The 27,316-nt window shown below is 35.8% G+C and overlaps 1 protein-coding gene across 1 annotated transcript in view; it reads left to right on the top strand.

Annotated features, from left to right (window-relative positions):
• Positions 1-27,316, top strand: part of STPG2 (sperm tail PG-rich repeat containing 2) — a 931,943-nt gene that overhangs the window by 5,950 nt on the left and 898,677 nt on the right. The window contains exons 2-3 of the mRNA XM_030819148.1: positions 3,042-3,154; positions 8,866-9,030. Of these exons, the coding sequence (XP_030675008.1) occupies positions 3,042-3,154; positions 8,866-9,030 (278 nt within the window). The remainder of the gene's footprint in view (positions 1-3,041; positions 3,155-8,865; positions 9,031-27,316) is intronic.

Raw genomic sequence — 27,316 nt, 5'->3', positions numbered from 1 at the left:
ATAAATGTAGACCTTAAAAAGAAGATATTCAGTTAAAAAATAGATCTGCCATCACTGGGTACAGGAAAACAAAAACAAAAAGCAAAAGAAAACAGAAATAGAACATTGCCAAAATTTTCTTTTCGGTCTTTTTTATTTCAATGTTTTCCTTCTCCCCTACAGTTAAACACTATCCTGATTATTATGGTAATAACTTCCTTGCTTTTCTTTATGGATTGTTAAATACCGTTGATGAAATGACCCCTTTATCATTATGAAGTATATCTTTTATCTCTGTTATTCCTTGTTCTAAAGCCAGCTTTGTCTGATTTTAATATAGGCACTCCAGCTTTTTGGATTCATGGATGCATGTTATAACTTTTTCCATCCTTTTAATTTCTGTTTTTATATCTTAAGAGAGTTCCTTATAGACAGCATAAAGTTTGGTCTTACTTTTTTATTCAATCCGACAATCTCTGCCTTTTAATTGAGGTGTTTAGAACTTTTATAGTTAATTTCACTATCAATATCTTCGAGTTTCAATATGCTCTTTTGCTGTTTGCTTTCCATTTATCTCATCTGTTCTTTTTCCTTTTTCCCTACTTTTGTTGCAGGAATAAAGGTTTTTAAAAAATAATTCTTTTTTTATGTCCACTATTGGCTTATTTGCTATACCTCTCTTGTTTTATTTTTAAGTGGTTGCCTAGGGCTTACAATATGTATTTCTAATTTATTACAGTCTACCTTCAAATAATATTGTACCACTTCGTATATAGTAAATAAGCCTCACAAAGTATGCTTCCATTTCTCCCAGCTCACCCTTTGTCCTATTGTGGTTGTACATGTTACTTCTACATCTGCTATAATGCCTCAATAAATTGAGACTATTTTTTGCTTTAAGCAATTGCAGACAGTCCTTTACTTATGATGATTCAACTTACATTTTTTTTAAATTTTGCGCGATGGTGTGAAAGTAATATGCATTCAGTAGAAACCAAACTTCCAGTACCCACATAACCATTCTATTTTTCACTTTCAGTACAGTATTCAATAAATTACATAAGATATTCAACATTTTATTATAAAATAGTCTTTATGTTAGGTAATTTTCCCCAACATTAGGCTAATGTAAGTGTTCTGAGCATGTTAAGGTAATCTATGCTATTATAGGTTACGTATATTACATGCAGTTTCAATTTACAATATTTTCAAATTACAATGATTTTATTGGGAAGTAACTCCATCACAAGTCATGGAGCATCTGTATTTTTTAAAGGGATTAAGAATTGAGAAAAAATGTATTTTATTAATCCACAAACATTTGTTATTAATTCCATCCAGTGTATTTTTCGTTTTGTAAGTTTGATTTGGGTCTTTTTTATATCTTCCCTTTATCTTCTCATCATGTTCATCTTTTCTCTACCTTGTTGAATATATAAAGAATATTTATAATAGATAGTATTCTTGTCTGCTAATTCCACCTTTTCATTTCTCAATCTGTTTCTTTTCATTGACTTTTCTCCTCTTTATGGGTCATATTTTCCTGAGTCTTGAAAGTACACTCTCTGGTAATTTGTGTGATTAATTTTATATGTAGTCTGAGTGTGTATGTATGTGTATTTATGTGTGTATTTGGAATGAAATCTGGTTCTTGTTTTCTGGCTATTTACCCTGAGTAAGTAGAATGTTTCACTGGTATCCTGAATTTCTCAGCTCTACCAGACAACTGTTGCCTTTTCAAAATGAACCTTGGCTTACTTTTAAGGATTTCTGGTCTTGTGGTCTTTGTAACTTATTTGAAGGTCAGTCTGCCTTCTTTCGTCCCTTTCCCTTCCTTTTACCTTTACCTCTCCTTTTCCCTTCTTCTCTGATTTGGGATAACCAGCTAAAACCATCAGTCACTAAATTAACACCTTGAATTTTAACATCATCCATGAAGTTTTTCCTGATCATCTCAATGTGGATGAGAACTTCTCTCCTTTTTGAATTTGCATGTGTCTTCCATTATGGCATTAGAGATGTTTTTCCTTTTTTAAAATTATTTCAATACTTTTCTTAATGCTTCAAGATACTACTTTTTTAGAGGTAAGATCTATATTTTGCTCACCTCTTTTATGTTGCAGTACCTAACACAAATAAATAATTCTTGACATTGGTTGCATTTTAATACATGTGGGCCTCAAAAGAAACACATTATTTTATTTTAAATAGAGTATCTTTTATTATTAGTCCAGATTAGCAAGATTTTTTACTATATTGATTATCACCGTACATTCTTACAGTAGCACACATTTTCCTTTAGTATACAAGATTTAGTGTAAAAGTTTTGAGTCTTCACTTGCATTCTTTTATTACCTGTTTGAATATAGCTGCTGCTCTATTCTCTCCCATCTCTTCTTTGATATCCACATTGCTTAAACACTAATAATTTTTCCAATACAGATCTTGAATTTTTTAGAATCAGTTTTTCAGTAGAGTATTCAAGTTTGTATAATCTTATGATTACTTGTTCCAAAGAAATTTATGTCTTGTATTTGTAAACGTTTGTTTAGGGTCAGCCAATCAAGAAATATTTACTGATACCAACTGTGTTCCTAGGCAAGGAGACATGACCAATTATCTGCTGTAAACCCACTTTAAATTATTTCCATCTAAGGTGTCTTTACAAGTTTATATATGATGTTTTCTACAAATAATATATGCTATTTAAAAATATAAAACAATGGTCTTCTGAGGATGAAAATGTCTTATCAGCTAAATATAATTGCCATTTTCATCCCCACCAAAAGTAGTTAGAAGATAAGAGTGTTTTATTTTCTTTAGTTTTTTTTTTGTTGTTCAATAAGTCCATTTCTTTAGGTTCTTATATTTAATATATTAATAAAAATTCTGATCTTATATCAGATTTAAAAAAATGTAATAACTTCTCTGACTAGACATTAGTTCTGAAAATAAAGTCTTAACAATTGAGGATACTCAGGATTATATATATTTTGAGTGTTTTTTTCTGAAATCCTTGGACTCCTATCTTATCTGCTGGTCATATGATTTTATTTTTATAGGTAGTTATGCACCATTTCTTTCTTTGACTGCCAGAGAAAGTACTTTTACCATTGCCTCTAGCATTGAGAAAGCTGTTCCAGGTCCAGGACACTATAATGTTTCAGAAGCACAGGTAACTTTATAGTTACTATAATTGACTTAATAAAATCATGTTTTCTTCCCTTAATAGACCAAATGTCATTTGTTGTATTTTATTTTCTGCTCATGTTGTCTTCTTTCACTTTCAATTTATATTTTATAATTTGAATAATAGAAAATAAATGTATTCGATGTTGGTTGCATGATTGGGTTGGATGTTTTTCATTATTCTACATATTCTATAAGACACAAAACATTGTTACATGCTATATGGTCCTTGAGAATGAGAGAATAGGACTCTTGAATGAATTATGGCCCATGGAAGTTGTGAAGATAGTAGAAATGCGTAGAAGAGGAATGGCATTAGAGTGAAAGAATTGGTTTTTGTGCCATGCTTTAAAGCTATAGTCATTGCCATTGTCCCATCCGTCTCCTGTTTCTGCACAGTCTCAAGAATCTGTGACCGGATTATCTTCAATGGTTCATTCATGTTTAGAAATAGTAGATATAACTCTGATATCTTCGTAGTCATGAGTATCACCTTTTGCCATTTTCACATAAATTTTGCATTTATATGTGTTGGCTCCTAGCTGATCCCAGCAGACCTTTAACTCACCTGTTGGAGGCCCAGATAAAGTCCTTGTTGAAGTGATCGATATAGATGCAGATTGCAGTTTGATTGTATGATCATAGAGCCTATGGTAATGGCTTTTAAATTATCAAAATTTGGAAAGTTCTTCTCTTTTCACAGAATTTTACTTTTTGTTCAACTTGTTAGTGTTTTTGTAAAATAAATCATTAAAGTTATTTTTATACATCTACTCTTTAAACATAGAAATTCTGATCTTTTTAAAATAGTAATCAAGTAGTGAATTGCCTATTTAAAAATAAAATTTGACTCAGTTTTTAAAAGGAGACCTCCTTGGTATATTTCTTAAAAGCTGAGTGAAGTTGAATAAGGTGCCCGCTAGAGATAGGCTCTGTGAACAGTGACTGTGAACAACTGGACATGTGAAAAGGGCTATTTGTAGATCAGTGACTTAAAATCTTAGCTGATCAATCAAATGCCAGCCGCTGTTATCATAAGTCATCTTTTTGAAATGATTGCACTGTAATTGTTTACAGGAATCTTTATGATGTAATTTTACTCAAATTAATTGGATATTAGTCAATTGATAATTTTCACATTCTGGAGAATCCAGATAGGTAGCATGGAGAGCCCTGGAAGATTCCACTCAAATGTTTGCTCTGTAATAAACAATGTTTAAAATTAATCTGAACATAAAACCAAGCTGTTGTTAATAAGTCTTTATAATTTTTTCTGGAAATGACCAAAATGTTATTCATGAAAATAATTAACACTAAACAACCTTGAAAGGTTTGCTTTTTCCCTGGAATATGAATGCCAACTTTTTATTTTTTATTTTTTTTTAGTTCATTTCAGGGGTAAAAGTTTTTCTAAGGGCCTTTATTCTTGCTCTACAGCTTTAGGAATTCCCATCTCTGATTTCTGTTTTAAAACGGTTTTCTTGCACTCTCTCAAAGTGCTCCAAGTACAGCAAATTTTAGTTTTGAGTTTCAAGTTAAAACTGACAACTATACTTGCTGTCTTCTCTTACTATCCCCTTTTACTAGAACTATATCCTCAGTCAATAGTAAACTTTCTTAGCTTGCATTTTAAAAATATTTTCTGATAAGGATTAATATTTATCAAGTAGAAATTAATTGTAAAGTGCTTCTTTTATATATCAGAAGGTTTTTTTCCCTCCATTTTAGTGTAACATAAAAGGAGGCCATAGTCTACAAAACCGGGAGAAACGTTTTAAGAAGTTTGTTTCAGATAATCCAGGACCAGCAAGCTATGATCAGTCTTATCCTAGAACACAAGATATCATGAACAGAAAAGTATTAGAGACCAGAGAGCATCTTCAGTCAGTATGTTTATATTTTAAATTATACTTGTAATGACATTTTTTAGTTAAAATAGTAAAGGTTTAATATTTTATGTGATATGAAGTACATTTAAAAAGCCTTCCTATAAAAATTAATTTATTAGTATTTATATTTTAGTTATTTTATAAGTAAATAAACTTTAGTTTTTAACTGTATTCATATCTAACTTCATGTTTGCTCCTAACAAATCTATTGTCACTTTCAATATCTGTGGTGAATAAAAAGTAAGGGAAATTTTACAAACTACCTGAGTGGTTTACCTATGTATAGAGGAAACTCTGTCTTAAGTACTGTTAATAATATATTTCCTTCCTGGTGGCAAGGAAGGAAAAGAAATATAAATAATATAAGTTAAAAATATGATTCCTGAAGTAAAAAAGCTTAAAATTTATATGGGAGATAGACAAATAGGTAGCTGTTAATTCAGGACAAAATGTGACAGTTGCTAAATGAATGATCATGTAATGAAATGCCATAGGAATTTAAAGGTGGACTACTATATTATGTGAAGGCATAATTTATGGAAGATTTATAGAGGAGGTGGGTTTTGACATGTCATTGAAGAATAGAGTTGGAATCTGGATCCCAAACTGGAGTATTACATGAGCGAAGATACAGAAGTGGGATTTTTATGGAAGGTAGTGAGAAGGTTATTTTAACTAAAATGAAGAATTTGTACAGAATACTAGTATGTGGTATGTTTAGAAAGGTACATTGAGTGCTATATAATTACTAATTTTTACATAAAAGGCTACCTCTTTGAAATAAATGCTATTATTGAGCAGATTTGGTCACTTTGTTTAGAGTGGTACCTTCTCCTGTCATAACTTTTTCATGTAGCTCATGTTACATTTTAATCAGTTTTTTGCTTAGGAAGATATATGTTAAGGCTAAGTACTTAGTTGAATAATATCAGTGCAGTGACAATGAGGTTATATTTTGTAAGTATATTTAAATATCAGGTATTTCGTGTGTGGAGACAAAGTAAATGTTCATTTACTTAGGGGGTTTATCAAATATTTTTTGAGTGACTTTGTGGCCATACATAATGCTAGATGTTGGTAATACACAGAAAAAATTGTTGCTTCTTGAGATGTGTAATTTTAACAGGAAAATAACGAATGAAATTCAGTATAATACTATTAATGAAATGCTATCTTAGAGCCATAATACAGTGTTCACTAGTAGCTCAAAGTAGAGAGTCTTTGGAGGGAATAGGGGAAACAAATTGGACCTGATCTTGAAGAAGGATTCACCGAGTAGTTAAAAAGAATGGGAAAAAATATTTTTTCCCACTTTATGTGCAGAAAAAACCATATGAATAAAGACACTGAACTGTTTGATAGTATGATACAGTCCAGGAAAGAACAAAGTTCTTTGGAATGTTTGGAGTACAGGAGCGAAGGGAGAGTTGTAGGAATAGAGACTGGAGGTAGGGGCTATATTTTGGAAAGTCGTGTTTTTTTTTTTTTGAGACGGAGTCTCGCTCTGTCGCCCAGGCTGGAGTGCAGTGGTGCGATCTCCGCTCACTTCAAGCTCCACCTCCCAGGTTCACGCCATTCTCCTGCCTCAGCTTCCTGAGTAGCTGGGACTACAGGTACTCGCCACCACGCCCGGCTAACTTTTTGTATTTTTAGTAGAGACAGGATTTCACCGTGTTAGCCAGGATGGTCTTGATCTCCTGACCTTGTGATCCACCCGCCTCGGCCTCCCAAAGTGCTGGGATTACAGGCGTGAGCCACTGCGCCTGGCCTATTTTGGAAAGTTTTGACATCACACAAATACTTTTTAAATATACGGAAAGGAGGGAAAGCCATTCAATGGTTTCTTACTTTAATTTGGTAATTAATCCCATAGGTATTACTGAAACTACTTAATGGTTGTCTTTAATTTGATAAAAAATACAATTCTGGCTGGGTTTGGTGGCTTACGCCTGTAATCCTAGCACTTTGGGAGGCCGGGGAGGTGGGGGCAGATCACTTGTGGCCAAGAGTTTGAGACTAGCCAGGCCAACATGGCGAAACCCTATCTCTACTAAAAAATTACAAAAATTAGCTAGGCATGGTGGCACACGCCTGTAATCCCAGCTACTTGGGAGGCTGAGGCACGAGAATCACTTGAACCCGGGAGGCAGAGGTTGCAGTGAGCCAAGATCATGCCACTGTACTCCAGCCTGGGCACCACTGTGAGACTTTGTCCACCACCCTCCAAAAATTATATTAAAAAAGAAAAATGGCTGGGCTCGTGCCTGTGATCCCAGCACTTTGGGAGGCTGAGGTGGGTGGATCACCTGAGGTCAGGAGTTCAAGACCAGCTAGGCCAACATGGTGAAACCCCATCTCTACTAAAAATACAAAAAAATTAGCCAGGTGTGGTGGCATGTGCCTGTAATCCCAGCTACTTGGGAGACTGAGGCAGGAGAATTGCTTGAACCCAGGAGGCGGAGGTTGCAGTGAGCGGAGATCATGCCACTGCACTCTAGCCTGGGCAACAAGAGCAAAAACTCTGTCTCAGAAAAAAAGAAAAAGAAAATTCTGCCAGTGATAGTACATTTATAACATAATTGTACTTGGACATGTGAACATGTGACTATAGCATTAATTTATTCATGCAGAAACTTCAGGAATCAATATATTCTTAATAATTTCAGTTTCCCAGTAACTAAGTGCTTTAAATGCCAATACTTTTATTTGATATATTTTATATTATATTTGTAATATATATTACACCTTCATGTTTTTATTTAAATTATAAAATATTTTACATTAAACCAAATTTTGATAAAAGGATAATCACCCTAAAACTTCTGACTCTAACATTAATTTTCTGTTAATTTTTGTATAGCTTCTTTTGGTATTAAATTATATATGTATGTGACTTTATATATTTATATATAATTTCACATAACTTAGCTATATTCATAATTCACTTTTATATTTTGCTATTTCCATTTAGCATTACATCATAGACATTTTCCTGCTATATAGCTTGCATACTTAGGATATTTATACAAGACTCAGGAAATGTGGAAACAAAAGTCAGGAGCTGGGAAGGAATGAAGCCGGAAAGTATTACTGAAAAATACAAAGTTTGTTTTTGCATAGCAGATAGTATAATAGCTTGATTGTTGATGTGAATAGGATTGCCTGTTTTTAGAATTAGTAATGATGGCTTTACTAAGCAAGATAAATAACTGACCCAAATGAGAAAGAATCCTTGCTTTTTATGATGACTTTAATAGATACCTATTCTATTCTATTCTAAATTTAATAGAAATACATTCTCTTGGTTTAAAGGTGAAGCAACAGACTTGAATTCACTCCTTTAAATTACTTTTACAAAACAAACATTTTTGGCCAGCACAGTGGCTCATGCCTGTAATCCCAGCACTTTGGGAGGCCGAGGCTGGCAGATCATTTGAGGTCAGGAGTTCGAGACCAGCCTGGCCAACATGGTAAAACCCTGTCTCTACTAAAAATACAAATATTAGCCAAGCATAGTGGTGCATGCCTGTAGTCCCAGCTACTTGGGAGGCTGAGGTTGAGGGGAGAATCACTTGAACCTGGGAGACAGAGGTTGCAGTGAGCCAAGATTGTACCACTGCACTCCAGCCTGGGTGACAGAGTGAGACCCTATCTCAAAGAAACAATAACAAAACAAACATTTTTGTTCTATATGATGAAACTCATTAAATCAATATTTAATAGTTGCCTTTTAGTAATTTTAATATTTGGTTCTTCATTCCCCTTCCTCTTGCCTTGGAATAAATAATATAAAATATTTTCCTTGTAGAAAATTTCAAGATCACCTACACTTACCAGAAGTGTTGATGTTCCTTCAATTCCTTCTTGTGGAAAGTCATATGGTTATGATATTAATGATGATGGCAGTATTATAAAATGTTTTCCACCTGCTAGTGACAGTACACTTGGTCCAGCGTACTACAAACCTCAATTTGTAAGTATAATGTATTTCATATTGACAGTTGGAAAACTGGTTATGATTTACATATGGGTTTCTTTTTTTCCTGGCTTATTTCTCTGAGAAAAAAATGATTACACATTTTAGTTAATGTAACACTAATTGTGGTAACAAATAGACCCTCAAATTTCAGTGGTTTAATACAGTAGAATTATTTTTCCTCATTCATATGGACATTCTTCTGAAGTGACTTTCCTTCATGCTGAGATTCAGGGACATAGGATTATTCCAGTTGTACTTCTGTCATCCTCTAGGGCCTTGTTGTCATGTGTATCAAGCTGGTAGAAGAGGATGGGGAATTATGCTTGGAAGTTTTTGTAGGCCAGGCTTGGAGCTATAGCTAGTCACATGGCCATACTTAACTGCCAGGGAGAATGGGAAATATAGTCTGTGTATCTCAGAAGAAGAAGAAATGGGTGTAAATTATGAGTCTCTGCCACAATGTATAATCATAAATAATACATAGATATTATTTTTATGAATTTGAAAAGAAAAAATAACATTTTATTTTTAAAAGAATTTGAATCTGAGAATGTAAATATCATTTATTCCAGAAATGATTATTAAAAAATAAGGAGCTTCTCTCTGACTGAAATATCAGTTGCAATATAGCTAATTCATTTCATCCAGAGTTTAAATTTCAAACCTGACCAGAGTTGTCAAGATTTCATTGAGACAGTTGAAATGTATGTGTTAGCCATGAATACAGACAATGAATATAGATGGTATGTCTGATTTTACTCAATTATAAGACAGAAATACATAGTACTTTGAACCTATGGTATTTTTATACTTGAGTGAGATGTAGAAGAAGTAATTCTAGTGAGGAAAATTCTAAAACTAAGCATATATTTAAGGAAAGGCTGAAGAGACACCTTGGGCAAAGAAAAGTCATTCTCAGTATTTATCTTGATGTTTATTCCCAGTATTCTATAGTTATTTGTTGGTATATGAGTCTATCTTTGGGCTTAGACATAAGCACCTTCAAAAACCATTTGGTTTATGGCAGTACCTACACTGGGAAGTTTTTGGGGTTTTAGATCCTTTGAACCATTAACATCTTTTTTCTTAAAACATTCTAATTGTAACATATTTCAAACACATAGATACTGTGAAAATAGTAATGTATACCTATGTACCCATCACACAGATAAAACACAGGTTAAAATTTCGTCACATTGGATTGAGCTTTATATTATTTTATTTATTTATTTTTTTTTTTATTATTATACTTTAGGTTTTAGGGTACATGTGCACAATGTGCAGGTTTGTTACATATGTATCCATGTGCCATGTTGTTTTGCTGCACCCATTAACTCGTCATTTAGCATTAGGTATATCTCCTAATGCTGTCCCTCCCCCCTCCCCCCACCCCACAACAGTCCCCGGAGTGTGATGTTCCCCTTCCTGTGTCCATGAGTTCTCATTGTTCAATTCCCACCTATGAGTGAGAACATGCGGTGTTTGGTTTTTTGTCCTTGTGATAGTTTACTGAGAATGATGTTTTCCAGTTTCATCCATGTCCCTACAAAGGACATGAACTCATCATTTTTTATGGCTGCATAGTATTCCATGGTGTATATGTGCCACATTTTCTTAATCCAGTCTATCGTTGTTGGACATTTGGGTTGGTTCCAAGTCTTTGCTATTGTGAGTAGTGCCGCAATAAACATACGTGTGCATGTGTCTTTATAGCAGCATGATTTATAGTCCTTTGGGTATATACTCAGTAATGGGATGGCTGGGTCAAATGGTATTTCTAGTTCGAGATCCCTGAGGAATCGCCACACTGACTTCCACAATGGTTGAACTAGTTTCCAGTCCCACCAACAGTGTAAAAGTGTTCCTATTTCTCCACATCCTCTCCAGCACCTGTTGTTTCCTGACTTTTTAATGATGGCCATTCTAACTGGTGTGAGATGGTATCTCACTGTGGTTTTGATTTGCATTTCTCTGATGGCCAGTGATGATGAGCATTTCTTCATGTGTTTTTTGGCTACATAGATGTCTTCTTTTGAGAAGTGTCTGTTCATGTCCTTCGCCCACTTTTTGATGGGGTTGTTTGTTTTTTTCTTGTAAATTTGTTTGAGTTCATTGTAGATTCTGGATATTAGCCCTTTGTCAGATGAGTAGGTTGCAAAAATTTTCTCCCATTCTGTAGGTTGCCTGTTCACTCTGATGGTAGTTTCTTTCACTGTGCAGAAGCTCTTTAGTTTAATTAGATCCCATTTGTCAATTTTGGCTTTTGTTGCCATTGCTTTTGGTGTTTTAGACATGAAGTCCTTGCCCACGCCTATGTCCTGAATGGTATTGCCTAGGTTTTCTTGTAGGATTTTAATGGTTTTAGGTCTAACATTTAAGTCTTTAATCCATCTTGAATTAATTTTTGTATAAGGTGTAGGGAAGGGATCCAGTTTCAGCTTTCTACATATGGGTAGCCAGTTTTCCCAGCACCATTTATTAAATAGGGAATCCTTTCCCCATTGCTTGTTTTTGTCAGGTTTGTCAAAGATGAGATAGTTGTAGCTATGCGGCATCATTTCTGAGGGCTCTGTTCTGTTCCACTGATCTATGTCTCTGTTGTGGTACCAGTACCATGCTGTTTTGGTTACTGTAGCCTTGTAGTATCGTTTGAAGTCAGGTAGCATGATGCCTCCAGGTTTGTTCTTTTGGCTTAGGATTGACTTGGGGATGCAGGCTCTTTTTTGGTTCCATATGAACTTTGAAGTAGTTTTTTCCAATTCTGTGAAGAAAGTCATTGGTAGCTTGATGGGGATGGCATTGAATCTATAAATTACCTTGGGCAATATGGCCATTTTCACGATGTTGATTCTTCCAACCCATGAACATGGAATGTTCTTCCATTTGTTTGTATCCTCTTTTATTTCATTGAGCAGTGGTTTGTAGTTCTCCTTGAAGAGGTCCTTCACATCCCTTGTAAGTTGGATTCCTAGGTATTTTATTCTCTTTGAAGCAATTGTGAATGGGAGTTCACTCATGATTTGGCTCTCTGTTTGTCTGTGATTGGTGTACAAGAATGCTTGTGATTTTTGCACATTGATTTTGTATCCTGAGACTTTGCTGAAGTTGCTTATCAGCTTAAGGAGATTTTGGGCTGAGACAATGGGGTTTTCTAGATATACAATCATGGCATCTGCAAACAGGGACAATTTGACTTCCTCTTTTCCTAATTGAATACCCTTTATTTCCTTCTCCTGCCTGATTGCTCTGGCCAGAACTTCCAGCACTATGTTGAATAGGAGTGGTGAGAGAGGGCATCCCTGTCTTGTGCCAGTTTTCAAAGGGAATGCTTCCAGTTTTTGCCCGGAATGAGCTTTATTTTAAAAGAAATATGTTATTATGATGTTTGCCCCATTCTCCTGTCTTCATTCCTTTCCCTTTGCCACAATAAACATTAAACCTTCATTACATATTCATATATGAATAATAATATATATTGTTTTATGATTTTAAAAATTTAAATAAATATTATCTGGTGTATATGTTGCTTGGTTTTTTGCTTACTGTTATATTTTCCAGATTTAACCATATAAGTATATTAGATCTAATTCATTCATTGTTCCCAGTTAGATAAGTTTCTTTTTAAAAAATAATTTAATATTTTGATATAGTTTCAGACTTATAGAAAAACTTACAATAATAATAATCCTATCCTTCACTCAGATCCTGCAGGTGTTAACATTTTATCACACTTGTTGTATCATTTTTTCTCCCCATATATTTATATTATTATTTTTATTAAATCATCTGAGAGTACATTTTGGACATGATGCCTCTTTACCCCTAAGTAGTTCAGTGTAAGTGTTCTAGTAACAAGACATTAAACACTAGCCGAAGATGGCCAATTAGAAGCAGCTGTGGTCTGTGGCTCTCACTGAGAAGAATGAAAATGGCAAGTAAATTCACCTTCAACTAAGGTATCCAGGTTCTCTCATTGGGACTGACTGGGCGGTTGGTGCAACCCACAGAGAGTGAGGAAAAGCAGAGTGGAGTGATGATGGCCCACTTGGGAGTGGCATGGGGCAAGGGGAGCTCCCTTCCCTAGTCAAAGGAGGCAGTGAGTGATTGTGTTATCCTGTCCAGGAAACTACACTTTTCCCATGGATTTTGCAACTCATGGACCAGGAGATCCCCTTATGAGCCCACACCACCAGGGCCTTGGATCCCCAAGCACAGAGCTGTGCAGGCTGACGGGGGCCAATCAGGTTGGCAGCCACTCAGGCATGCGGCCACTTGGGCAGGCACTGAGATGCAGGAGTTGTTTTTCATACTCTGGCCCAGGGAATTCCAGTGAGGCAGGAGATCATCCACTCCTGTAGGAAGGGGGCTGAAGCCAGAGAGCCAAGCAGCATCATTCAGTGGGACCCACTCCCATGGAACCTCACTAGCTAAGACCCACTGGCTTGGAATCTCTGCTGCCTAGCAGCAGCAGGCTGGAGACTGCCTAAGATGACTGAGTTCCCCTGGGGAGGGGTGGCTGCCATCTCTGCAGCTCCAGTTGGCTGTTTTCTTCTGCCAGTGCCAAAGAGACTGAGTGGTCTGTACTGGGAGGAATTCCCCACGCCACGGTACAGTGGGTATGGAAGACTGTAGCCAGACTGCTTCAAGTGGGACCCTGATCCATCCCTCATCACTAGGCAGGGCCTCCCCATGGGAATTTCAGCAACTCCAGCCAGGGGTTTATGGACAGGACTCTGATCTCCCTGGCACAGAGCCCCTGGCGGGAGGGGCAGCCACAGTCTCTGCAGTACACTGTATTTAGTCTTTCCTGCCAGCTGGCCCTGGAGAGTCTGGACAGTCTAGACAAGGGGGATTCATCCCAGTTCAGCACACCTGCTCTGCCAAGGAGAGGCCAGATTGCTTCTTTAAGCAGGTCCCTGATCTTGTTCCTCCTGTCTGGGTGAGACCTTCCAATAGGGGTTGCCAGACACCTCATATAGGAGTGTTCCAGCTGGCATCAGGTCGGTGCTCCTCTGGGACAGAGCTTCTAGAGGAAAGAGCAGGCTGTCATCTTTGCTGTTTTGCAGCCCCCACTGGTGATGCCTCCAGGTGGGGGAGGGACCTAGGTGAATAGGGTGTGGACCCCCAGAAAACTGCAGCAGCCCTACAGAGGAGGGCCCTGATGTTAAGAGAAAAACAAACAGCAACAACAACAACATCAACAAAAAAGACCCCACAAAAAACCCCATCCAAAGGTCCAGCAGCCTCAAAGATCAAAAGAAGCCCACAAAGATGAGAAAGAATCAATGCAAAAATGCTGAAAACTCAAAAAGCCACCATGCCTTTTCTCCTCCAAATGATTGCAATACCTCTTCAGCAAGGGCAGAGAACTGGGCTGAGACTGAGATGGATGAATTGATAGAAGTAGGCTTCAGAAGGTGGGCAATAACGAACTTCACTGAGCAAAAGGAGCATGTTCTAACCTAATGCAAAGAAACTGAGAATCATGATAAAACATTACAGGAGCTGCTAACCAGAATAACAAGTTTAAAGAGAAACATAAATGACCTGATGGAGCTGAAAAACACAACATGAAAACTTCACAGTGGAATCACAAGTGTCAATAGCCAAATAAACCAAGTGGAGAAAGGAATCTCAGAGTTGAAGAGTATCTTGTTGCTAAGACAGGCAGACATGGTTAGAGAAAAAGAAATGGAAAGGAATGAACAAAACCTCTGAAAAATGTGGGATTATGTAAAAAGACTGAACCTATGACTGACTGGCATACCTGAAAGGGATGGGGAGAATGGAACCAAGTTGGAAAACACACCTCAGGATATCATCCTAGAGAACTTCCCCAACCTAGCAAGGCAGGCTGACATTCAAATTCAGGAAATCCAGAGAACCCCAGTAAGATACTCCATGAGATCAACCCAAAGACACATAATCATCCGATTATCCAAGGCCAAAATGAAAGAAAACATGTTAAGGTCAGTCAGACAGAAAGGCCAAGTCACCTACAAAGGGAAGCCCATCAGACAAAGAGTGGACCTCTCAGTAGAAACTCTACAAGCTAGAAGAGATTGGGGGCCAATATTCAACATTCTGAAAGAAAAGAATTTTCAACCCAGAATTTCATATTTGGCCAAACTAAGCTTCATAAGTGAAGGAGAAATAAAATCCTCTACAGACAATCAAATGCTGAGGGAATTTGTCACCACCAGGCCTGCCTTATCAGAGCTCCTGAAGGAAGCACTAAATATGGAAAGAAAAAACTGTTACCAGCCACTACACAAACACACTGAAGTTCACAGGCCAATGACACTGTGAAGCAACTACATAAAGGAGTCTGCAAAATGACTGGCTAGCATCATGATGACAGGATCAAATTTATACATAACAATATTAACCTTAAATGTAAATGGACTAAATGCCCCAATAAAAGACACAGAATAGCAGGCCACATAAATAGTCAAGATCCATCAGTGTGCTGTATTTAAGAGACCTATCTCATGCAAAGACACACACAGGCTCAAAATAAAGGGATGGAGGAACATTTACCAAGCAAATGGAAAACAGAAAAAAGCAGGGGTTGTAATCCTAGTTTCTGACAAAATAGACTTCAAACCAACAAAGATCAAAAAAGACAAGGGCATTATATAATGGTAAAGGGTTCAAGTCAACAAGAAGAGCTAACTATCCTAAACATATATGGACCCAATACAGGAGAACCCAGATTCATAAAGCAAGTTCTTAGAGACCTACAAAGAGACTTAGATTTCCACACAATAATAGTGGGAGACTTTGACACCTCACTAGCAATATTAGATCATCAAGACAGAACATTAACAAAGGTATTCAGGACCAGAAGTGAGCTCTAAATCAACTGGACCTGATACGTATCTACAGAACTCTCTACCCTAAAACAACAGAATATACGTTCTTCTCGGCACTACATGGCACTTAATCTAAAATTGATGACATAATTGGAAGCAAAACACTCTTCAGCAAATGAAAAGAACTGAAATCATAATGACCAGTCTCTGAGACAACAGCATAATCAAAATAGAACTAAAGATATAAAAAGTCATTCAAAACCACACAACTATATGGAAATCGAACAACCTTCTAACTGACTCCTGGGTAAATAATGAAATTAAGGCATAAATCAAGAAGTTCTTTGAAACTAAAGAGAACAAAGAGACAATGTACCAGAATCTCTGAGATGCAGCTAAAGCAGTGTTAAGAGCAAATTTATAGAAATAAATGCCCATATTAAAAAGCTAGAAAGATCTCAAATCTACACTCTAACATTACAACTAAAAGAACTAGAGAGTCAAGAGCAAACAAACCCTAAAGCTAGCAGAAGACAAGAAATATTATCAGAATGGTACTGAAGGAGATAGAGACATGAAAAACCCTTCAAAAAATCAATGAACCCAGAAGCTATTTTTTGAAATTAATAAAATTTAAAAAATTTAAAAAATTTAAAAAGACTGATAACTAGACTAACAAAGAAGAAAAGAGAGAAGAATCAAATAGACACAATCAGAAATGATAAAGGAGATACCACCACTGACCCCACAGAAATACAAGCAACCATCAGAGGATACTATAAACACCTCTGTGCAAATGAACTACAAAAATCTAGAAGAAATGGATAAATTCCTGGATGCATACAGCCTCCCAAGACTGAACCAGGAAGAAGTTGAATCACTGAATAGACCAATAATGAGTTCTGAAATGGAGGCAGTAATAAATAGCCTACCAACCAAAAAAAGCCCAGGACCAGACAGATTTAGAGCTAAATTCTACTAGAGGTACAAAGAGGAGCGGATACTACTTCTTCTGAAACTATTCCAAAAAAATGAAAAGGAGGGACTCCTCCTTAACTCATTTTCTGAGGCCAGCATCATCCTGATACCAAAACCTGGCAGAGATATAACAAAAAAAGAAAACTGTAGGCCAATATCCCTGATGAACATTGATGCAAAAAATCCTCAAAAAATACTGGCAAGCCAAATCTGGCAGCACATCAAAAAGCTTATCCACCATGATCAAGTTGCAAGGTTGGTGCAACATATGCAAATTAATAAATGTAATTCATCATGTAAACAGAACTAAATACAAAAATCACATGATTATCTTGATAGACACAGAAAAGGCCTTTGATAAAATTCAACATCCTTTCATGTTAAAAACTCTCAATAAACTACATATTGAAGGAACATACCTCAAAATAATAAGAGCCATATATGACAAACCCACAGCCAATATACTAAATGGGGAAAACCTGGAAGCATTCCTTTTGAAAACTGGCACAAGACAATGATGCCCTCTCTCACCACTCCTATTCAACATAGTATTGGAAGTTTTGGCCAGGGAAATCAGGCAAGAGAAAGACATAAAGTGTATTCAAGTAAGAAGAGAAGAAGTCAAATTATCTTTGTTTGCAGGTGACATGATTCTATATTTAGAAAGCCCCGTTGTCTCAGCCCAAAAGCTTCTTAAACTGATAAGCAACTTTAGCAAAATCTCAGGATGCAAAATCAATGTGCAAAAATCACAGGCATTTGGTCGAGTGTGGTGGCTCGTGCTTGTAGTCCCAGCACTTTGGGAGGCTGATGCGGGTGGATCACGAGGTCAAGAGATCGAGACCATCCTGGCCAACATGGTGAAACCCCGTCTCTACTAAAAATACAAAAATTAGCTTGGCATGGTGATGCGCACCTGTAGTCCCAGCTACTTGGGAGGCTGAGGCAGGAGAATCGCTTGAACCCAGGAGGTGGAAGTTGCAGTGAGCTGAGATCATGCCACTGCACTCCAGCCTAGTGACAGAGTGAGACTCTGTCACAAAAAAAAAAAAAAAAAAAAATCACAGGCATTCCTATACACCAACAAGAGACAAGCAGAGAGTTAAATCATAAATGAACTCCCTTTCACAATTGCTACCAAAATAATAAAACACCTAGGAATACAGCTAACAGGGGAAGTGAAGGACCTCTTCAAGTAGAACTACAAACCACTGCTCAAGGAAGCCAGAACGGACACAAACAAATGAAAAAACATTGCATGTTCATGGATAGGAAGAATCTATATCATGAAAAAGGCCGTCTTGCCTAAAGTAATTTATAGATTCAATGCTATTTTCTTTAAACTACCATTGACATTCTTCACAGCATTAGTAAAAGCTATTTTAAAATTCATATGGAACCAAAAAAGAGTCTGTATAGCCAAGACAATCCTAAGCAAAAAGAACAAAACTAGAGGCATCACACTAGCTGACTTCAACCTATATTACAAGGCTACATTAACCAAAACAGCTTGGTCCTGGTAGAAAAACAGAAATGTAGACCAATGGAACAGAATATAGAACTCAGAAATAACATTGCACATCTGATCTTCAACAAACCTGACAAAAACAAGCAATGAGGAAAGGATTCCCTATTTAATAAATTGTGCTGGGAGAACTGGCTAGCCATATGCAGAGAACTGAAACTGGACCCCTTCTTATACAACAGTTAACTCAAGATACAGATTAAAGAAATGTAAAATCCAAAACTATAAAAATCCTAGAAGAAAATCTGAGCAATACCATTGAGAACATAGGCACAGGCAAAAATTTCGTGACAGAAATGCTAAAAGCAATTGACACAGAAGCAAAAGTTGACAACTGGGATCTAATTAAAGAGCTGCTGCACAGCAAAAGAAACTATCGTCAGCACAAACAGACAACCTACAGAATGGGAGAAAATTTTTGCAATCTATCCATTTGACAAAGGTCTAATATCCAAAGTTATAAGGAACTTAACCAAATTTACAATAAAAAGCAACCCCAGTAAAAAGTGGGCAAAGGACATGAACAGACACTTCTCAAAAGAAGATATTTGTGTAGCCAACAAACATATGCAAAAAAGCTCATCACTGATCATTAGAGGAATGCAAACCAAAACCACAATGAGATACCATCTCACACCAGTCAGAATGGTGATTATTAAAAAGTCAAGAAACAACAGATGCTGGCAAGGTTGCAGAGAAATAGGAATGCCTTTACACTGTTGGTGGAAATGTAAATTAGGTCAGTCATTGTGGAAGACAGTGTGGTGATTCCTCAGAGATCTAGAAGCAGAAATACCACTTGACCCAGCAATCTTATTACTGGGTATATACCCAAAGGAATATAAATCACTCTATTATAAAGATACATGTGGCCAGGCATGGTGGCTCATGCCTGTAATCCCTGCACTTTGGAAGGCCGAGGCAGGCGGATCATGAGGTCAGGAGTTCAAGACCAGCCTGACCAATATGGTGAAACCCCGTCTCTACTAAAAATACAAAAATTAGCCAGGTGTGGTACCGTGCATCTGTAGTCTCAGCTACTTGGGAGGCTGAGGCAGAAGAATTGCTTGAACCCAGGAGGTAGAGGTTGCAGTGAGCCAAGATTGCACCACTGTACTCCAGCCTGGGTGACAGAGCAAGACTCCATCTCAAACAAAAACAAAAACAAAAAAACATGCATGAATATGTTCATTCCAGCACTATTCACAATAGTAAAGCCATGGAATCAACCCAACTGCCTTCAATGATAGACTGGATAAAGAAAATGTGACACATATACACCATGGAATACTATACAGCCGTAAAAAGGATTGACCATAAAGAGGAAAAATGTCATGTCCTTTGGAGGGACATGGATGGAGCTGGAAGCCATTATCCTCTGCAAATAACACAGGAACAGAAGTCCAAACACCAGATGTTCTTATAAGTGGGAGCTAAATGATGAGCACAAAGAGGGGAACAACACACAATAGGGCCTGTTGGAGGTAGGTTTGGGGGATGGAGAGCAACAGAAAAAAATAGCTAATGCATGTGGGGCTTAATATGCAGCAAACCACCATGGCACATGTTTACCTGTGTAACAAACCTGCACATTCTGCTGATATACTCTAGAACTTTAAAAAAAAAAAAAGATATTCTTTTTTATAACCACAATGCAGTTATCAAAATCAGGGCATTTCATTCATTATTATGAAAAATATTGCTAATTATCTCAATTACATCTTTTATAGAAAAAAAGATTTTTGATCCAGAGTTCAATCTGATATTACATGTTGCATTTAGTTGCATGTCTCTTTAGAATCCCTTAATTTGGAACAGTTCTTCAGTATTTGTCTTTTTTAATCTTTACTTTTTTTTGAAGAGTACAGGTTATTTATTTTGTAGAATATGCTTCAGTTATGGGTTTGTATATATTATGAATATCTGAAGGTTTGTTTAATATTTTGGCAGGAGTACTATAGAAGTGATAGGTTCTTAATACATCATGTTAAGAGTAACAAGGTATTTATCTCATAAATGATTGTGTTAACTTGAGGTGGTGACTTCTAGTTTTAACTCATGTAAAGTAAATATTTTTTGAGGATTACTTTAAGACTATATTTCATTCCTCATCAAACTCTTACCTATTTCTCATCAAACTCTCACTTAATAGTTTTAACATCTATTGATTCCTGAAGCAGTTTTACCATGATGCTTATCAAATGGTAGTTTTCTAACTCTATTTTTTTAACCTTTATTTGTTGGCATTTTACTATAAAGAAGAGCTTTATTTTTTCCTCATTTATATATCAGTATAGATTTATGAATTCCTATTTTACTCAAAGTGCTATAATTTATTTATTTATTGTTTATTTTGAGGCATTGGTGATTCCAGATTTGACCCTTGGGAGCCTTTTAAGCCACTTCTTGTGTCCTTTTGACATGTTCATATCATTCTTTGAAAATTGCCTTACTTTCTGGCATAAAAAGATATTCCAGGTTTGTTTTATTTATTTGCTTGCCTGAGCCTTGCAATCAGCCACTTCTTTAAGGAGCCCTACTTCCATAGCAGCAGAATGTATTTCAAAGTAAGACCTGTATACTAGGTACATGCATTGTTACTGGGTGTTATGGCTTCTAGGTCATCTCAATGGACAGAGTAAGAAATCTATACTTCTTATTTGTCTGTTAAAACCTTTGAGTTTATACATATACCTCCAATTTCAGTCTAACACCACAGGTTTATTCTAGACTTTCTCTTTCCATATTTGACTCGCTGCTTCCACAGTGAGAAACCTAGCTCCCATTATCCTCATTATGTACCCATTTGCTTAATCCCGTAATACATTGAAAGTAGTTTTAGAATTGGTAAACTATCACTGCAAAAAAAAGAGTTGAGAATCTACAAGCTCTTACCTTCGGGTGACCTTGAGGCTCTACACAAGCAGGAAGTGATGGCTAAACACAGATTTGTAAATTGACTGCTTGAGCATTAAAATTATGCCCCAACACATGTACGGAGGGCCTTTGCAAAGGTTGGAGATTTATTGGTTCAAGGCACTTAAGAAAATTTTTGTCCAAACATTACCTGACCACTCAGCTAATTAGGCTGAGATTTCAGTGTACAAAGAATACAGACTTTAGAGAATTAGTCTAGGAAAATCACTAAACAAACCCTCAGGGTAGGAATTCTGATATTCATAGTTGTCACATTATATCATACAAAATATCTGGTTTCAGCAAAGAATTATGAGACATGCAAATAATAAAAAAAATGGCCCATATACAGAAAAAGAAATTGTTCTTGGGGAAGCCAAGGCATTAGACTTCTTAGATAAAATTTTTAAATTAGCTATTTTAAATATGTTCAAAGAAATAAAGCAAACTATGTCTAAAGAACTAAATGGAAGTATAAGAATAGTGCCTCACCCAATAGAGAGCATGAATAAAGAGGTAGAAATTATAAAAACAAACTGAGTAGAAATCTGGAATTGAAAATTACAATAATTGAAATGAAAAACTTTCTAGAGGAGCCCAAAAGAAAATTTGAATTGGCTGAAGAAAGAATCAGTTAACTTGAAGACATGTCAATTGATATTATGCAGTCTGATGAACAGAAAGAAAATAGGATGAAGAAAAGTAATCAGAGCCTCAGAGATCTAGGGGACACTATCGAGTATACCAACATACACATAATGGGAATCCCAGAAGGGGAGGAGAAAGAGAAAGGAGAAAAGAGAATATTTGAAGAAATCATGGCTGAAAACATCCCAAATTTGATGAAAAAACATAACAGAAAGAAGAAGCTCAACAAACTCTAAGTAAGATTAATCCAAAGAGATGCACACCTAGACACATCACAGTCAAGCTGTTGAAAGCCAAAGACAAAAAGAAAATCTTTAGGGCAGCAAGAAAAAAGTGACATATCATGTAGAAGGAATCCCCCAGAAGGTTAATAGAAATCATGAGGTCAGAGGGAGGGGGATGACTTATTCAAAGTGTTGAAAAAACAGACTGCCAGTCAAGAATTCTAGAATCAGCAAAGCTATTCCTTGAAAATAAAGGAGAAATTAAGACATTTTCAGATAAATGGAAGCTGACAGAATTTGTTGCTGGCATACCCCCTAAAAGAAATACCAAATGGAGTCTTCAGGCTGAAATGAAAGCTTATCAGACAGTAACTCAAATTCATACAAAGAATTAAAGAACAATGACAAAGGTAAATATATAAGCCAGTATTATTTAATTTTTGATTTGTAAGTTTTTAGAAAAATTCCTATTGATTATGGAACAAACTAGAAATAATACATTTTGTGTTTAAGTACAGTAGTAGGCAGATATTTTGAGACTAATACATTGTTTCATGCTATAAAAATTATGAAGAACCAGATTAATTCTGGTAACATGGAAAGTGAGGATAATATAAGTTACATGTTTCCTGTTCTAGCCATGAGAATTCCCATTTCTTTCTGGCCGTGGGAGTTTTTGTCTCAAGAATATTTCATTCTCTCTCTCTATGACATACCTGGTCTTCCAGGCCTTGACTGTCCCATCATCCTATTAATAACAATGTGACAATTAATCTTCATTAAGATATTTAAGTATCTTAAATATTTGAGTAAGATATGCTTATCTGAACAATAGGTTCAATTCTGTAAAAACTCCAGTGAAATGGTCTTATGATTTGATATTAGGATATTCTCCCCAAGGTGAAGGACAAGTTATGCAAAGAAGTGTAATGGAGCCAGACTTCCTGGTTATGTGTCCTGACTCTACCACTTAATAGTTACTTGTCCTTGGCCAAGTTACTTAATCTTTGTGCTGTTTCCTTACCTAAAATATCCTGGGAAAAATAACTATGGTCTAATATATTGAAATAAGCATTCTTCACAATTAGTCATAGATTCTTGGCTTTAGCTTAATAATTCCCTAATCACTCTTAACTTACGTCTCAAAATGTAATTCTTGCTTTAAGCTATTTTTTTTTTGTTTCAGAATAATGTATCATCTATTAGAAGGCCACAATAATGCCTTCAAGCTTCCCTGCATGTATAAAATCCTTTCCCCACATGAATAAGCATTACTTTGACATATAAAACTTGATCACTTCCTGGCTAAATTATTATTTATAGAAATAAGGAAGAAGAAGAAGACATTTATTTGATGACCTAATTTATTTGATGGCCTAATTTAATAATTATTGAATCAATACAACTTGTATTTATTGGAATAAAAATCTAGATGTAATTTAAAAACGTTATATAAAAACAGTTTTCTATATCAGTTAAAGACATAGTTCATAATATTCAAGAAGATTCAGCAAAGTTTAATACAAACTGAATTGTAATATTTTTTGAAATCCTCATCTTGTATTTGAGAGAACTAGAGATAGTGTGGTAAAGTTCAGTAGCTGAAGGCTTTATTTTCTTCTGTTTCTCCTGCAGAAAAACACAAGTTCTTCACAAACTACTGCCAAATTGATACTGTAATAATGTTAATTCAAATCTTATCCAAAGTTTCGATAATTCTGTGTAACTCTTTGCTTGCTTTTTGAAATAATATTTAATACTATATGTGGGTTTAGTTTCCAGAGGTGCATATTGATAGAAAATTAAGAAAATAATCCAATAGATGGGTAATTATTGTGATTCTTTCTTAACTGGTGAATCACATCTGCTGAAGCTGTCTAATAAAGCTTAAATACAGAATTAAGAGTTGTGTAAGACTCTAAGTGACAAATGATAAACTTTAGCTAAATTTAATTTGTAAAGAGAAATTCTACAAAAAAGTTATTTTATATAACATTTTGAATGATAAAATTTAGCTTCTTTCTTCTTTTAGAAGAGCCCAGGTAACTATTAGAAATCTATTTTTCAGAGGTGGATTTCAGAAGCAAAGTTTGTGATTGGAATGATGATACTGACATATTTGCTAATGATAACATGCTGGGAACTACCTGTGTGCTGCCACACTGGAAAACAGTTCATTAGTGTTTGAATTGATGCACTTTGGGCCTTTTAATTGTTCACAAGTTCTATTTCCATATTTAATTATGGAAAGACATGGGGGAAAGTTGCATAGCCCCATCTTCATTTATTTAATTGTCAGTGAGAGTGGCAGTTAGTAATTCTTCTTCAAATTATACTATAGCATTTACTTAAAATAATGCAGTTCCATGCTGTTTGCTTCAATTAAGTCATATTTTATTTGCTAATGATTTTCAAAATTGACAGTGACCTTGAAGTTGGTATTGCCAACACTTCTTGACATAAAATAAAAGAAACTGTAATTTAGAGATAAGAGTGCATCAATTTATCCTTTGTTTTCTGTCTGTATTTTTAAAAGGCTTTTAAATTTCTGATTGAACATCTACCTGAGTACCGCAGAGGTTAATGAGTTAAGTACTTGTCAATTCACGTGGTTTAAATGAAATGGATAATATTGTAGACACACACACACACACACACACACACACACACACAAAGTGGATATTATTGTAGGGTCTTAAATTGTGTGTGCGTGTGCGCATGTACACATACATAATCTTTCCTCCTACTGGATTACCATTAGAATTGTGAACCAATTGAATCATAAAATCTCAATAATGTAAATTCACTTAAAGAAAGCTTCTTCGATAGAATACTGCTCAAGGTCTTGAATCATTGCATTAAAAGAGTTAATACAAAACCTTAACATGATTTTAGGCTATAAAAATATGATGTAAAAGATGACATCAGAATGCTGTATTTTAAAATATTGATTTTTTGACAAATGTATAGACTATAGTAAATCAATATATTAGATATGTTCTTGTATGAAATATATACAATGTCTAAAATATTCAGCATGACTATATTATATTAGAATGTAGTTTCAGATTTTCTACTTCACTGTCTGTTATGGTCATAATATAGTAGAAAAAAATATGCACAATTATGATGTTCTGCTTTATTTCTGAGTTAAAAATAAACTCTAACATAAATGGGAAATTTCATTCTTTCTGCCATCAAAACTGCCTATGTACTTTAAAATCCATGGTTGTATTAGGTAATTGCATTTGAAAGGTGGTCTGGAGCACTTACTTTAGCAAGAGAAAGTGTTGTTTGGCTAGGTTCTCTCTCTTCCTGAAGTTCTGTTTGGCACAGCAGTCTTTGGAATTGCCACTGACCCTGTAAGAAGAGTGTTTTCAGTTACTCTAGTGGATGCTGGGGTTTCTCCCAGTGCTCTTTTACTGGCATGTACTGCTGTGCTGGACATGTCAGACTCTGCCACTTTTGTATGTCATTCTGCTAAGTTTTATAGCATTTGTCTCTGCCCCCCTACACCCACCAAACCCAATGCCTTTGGATGGTCTGACTCTCTTATTTCCTTTTGTGTTATACTTAGGAATTCCAAAGTAGTGTATATATACCCTATGTGTTACAGAGATTTGCAGGATAGGTCTTTCAGTTCTTATTCATAGCTTTGTTCCTTCAAGGACATGACAAGGGGCTGGGCTTTGGAATTGTGTATCAAATTAGAATCCCTACTTGTAATAATAATAATAATGCTATTAAGAATAATAATATATTACTTTGAGATAGTGCTTTTTAAGACTATCACTCAACACTCAGTGTTAAAGCTGAATGTCCATAGTGAAGAAGGGAAAATGCCTTTCTGCTCTTTGTGTTACAACAGAAGGGATTTGCAGATCAATAATTCAAGCCCACTGAGACCACGTACAGTGCTGGAAATATTCCTAGAGGAAATAAGGATTAATCCTTTTTACTTATATAACACATTTTCCCAGGCTTCATTGGATTGGAGTTACTAAAGAGAGTTGCAATAATGTTAATAACTTAAATACCATTTTATTTTGTCTGTAACCATCAATGTAGAGGACATACAGCCTTTTGCAAAGTTCCTCTACCCACGTATTTCTAGACATCTCCGGGGGCTGTCTCCGCTATGCTCCCGAATTAAGTCTCTTTCCATTGAGTACAGCTGCTGTTCCACCAGGCACTTCAGTCTCTTGCCATATGGTGCTCTCTGCTGGGCGTTTCCACCAATGTTCTCTTTCACAGCTAAAGCTGCCGGATTAGCTGGGATAAAGTAGGGGGAGGAGGATGATGTCTTTCTTCGTGTTATACTCTATTAGAAAGGTTCAAAAGTAGTGCAGGGTTTTTTTTTTTTTTTCTTTTAGCCAATATTTTAGTGAAACAGTTAGTTTTTTTTTTTCGTAGTTTCTTCACACTCAAAAGGATATGAGGCATAAAGTCATTGAGGATTGTCTGTGTTAGAACGCAAACCCAGTTGACAGAAAATCCCCAGTATTTAGCATTGCCACTCTTTTGACACTAAGATTTTCTTACTAGGTGTGGGCCATCATGATTAGCTGCTTCTTCCCGTAGGATTAGTTTTTACATTTCCCTTTTGGTTGTTTTGCTTTGTTCACCAGGTATTCCAAAACATGTCTGAATTCTACTTGGACATAGCAGACGACTTCTTGTTTCTCTCGTCAACTCCAATATTCTCTACCACCAAAGAAAGAAATAATCAAGGGGACTTACTAAAATCAAAGCAGGATAACTCTTTAGAAAAACTATAATTTTCTGTACAAGTTTGCATCTATGAAAAAAGAATCAACAAAGGTCTCATTTTACTTCATGCAAACATTAAAGTTCTGTCAGAGGTTGTGTTAGTCTTTGTATTAGGATTCTGCAGAGAAACAGAACCAATGCTTACACAGTCATGTGTCAATTAATGATGGGGATACGTCCTAAGAAATGCATTGTTAGGTGATTTTGTCATTGTGTGAACATCATAGAGTATATTTACACAAATCTAGATGGTATAGTCTACGACACACCTAAGCGATATGGTATAGCCCATTGTTTCTGTGGTTCAAGCCTGAATAGCATGTTATTGTACTGTGTGGTACAGATTACAAAGATCCAGATACACAGTGTTATTTGTGTGTCTAAATACATCTAAACATTGAAAG

Source organism: Nomascus leucogenys, chromosome 9 (assembly GCF_006542625.1).
Source record: "Nomascus leucogenys isolate Asia chromosome 9, Asia_NLE_v1, whole genome shotgun sequence".
Taxonomy (NCBI): domain Eukaryota; kingdom Metazoa; phylum Chordata; class Mammalia; order Primates; family Hylobatidae; genus Nomascus; species Nomascus leucogenys.
Note: the sequence above shows the minus strand (reverse complement) of the source record. Positions and strands in the feature narration are given on the sequence as shown.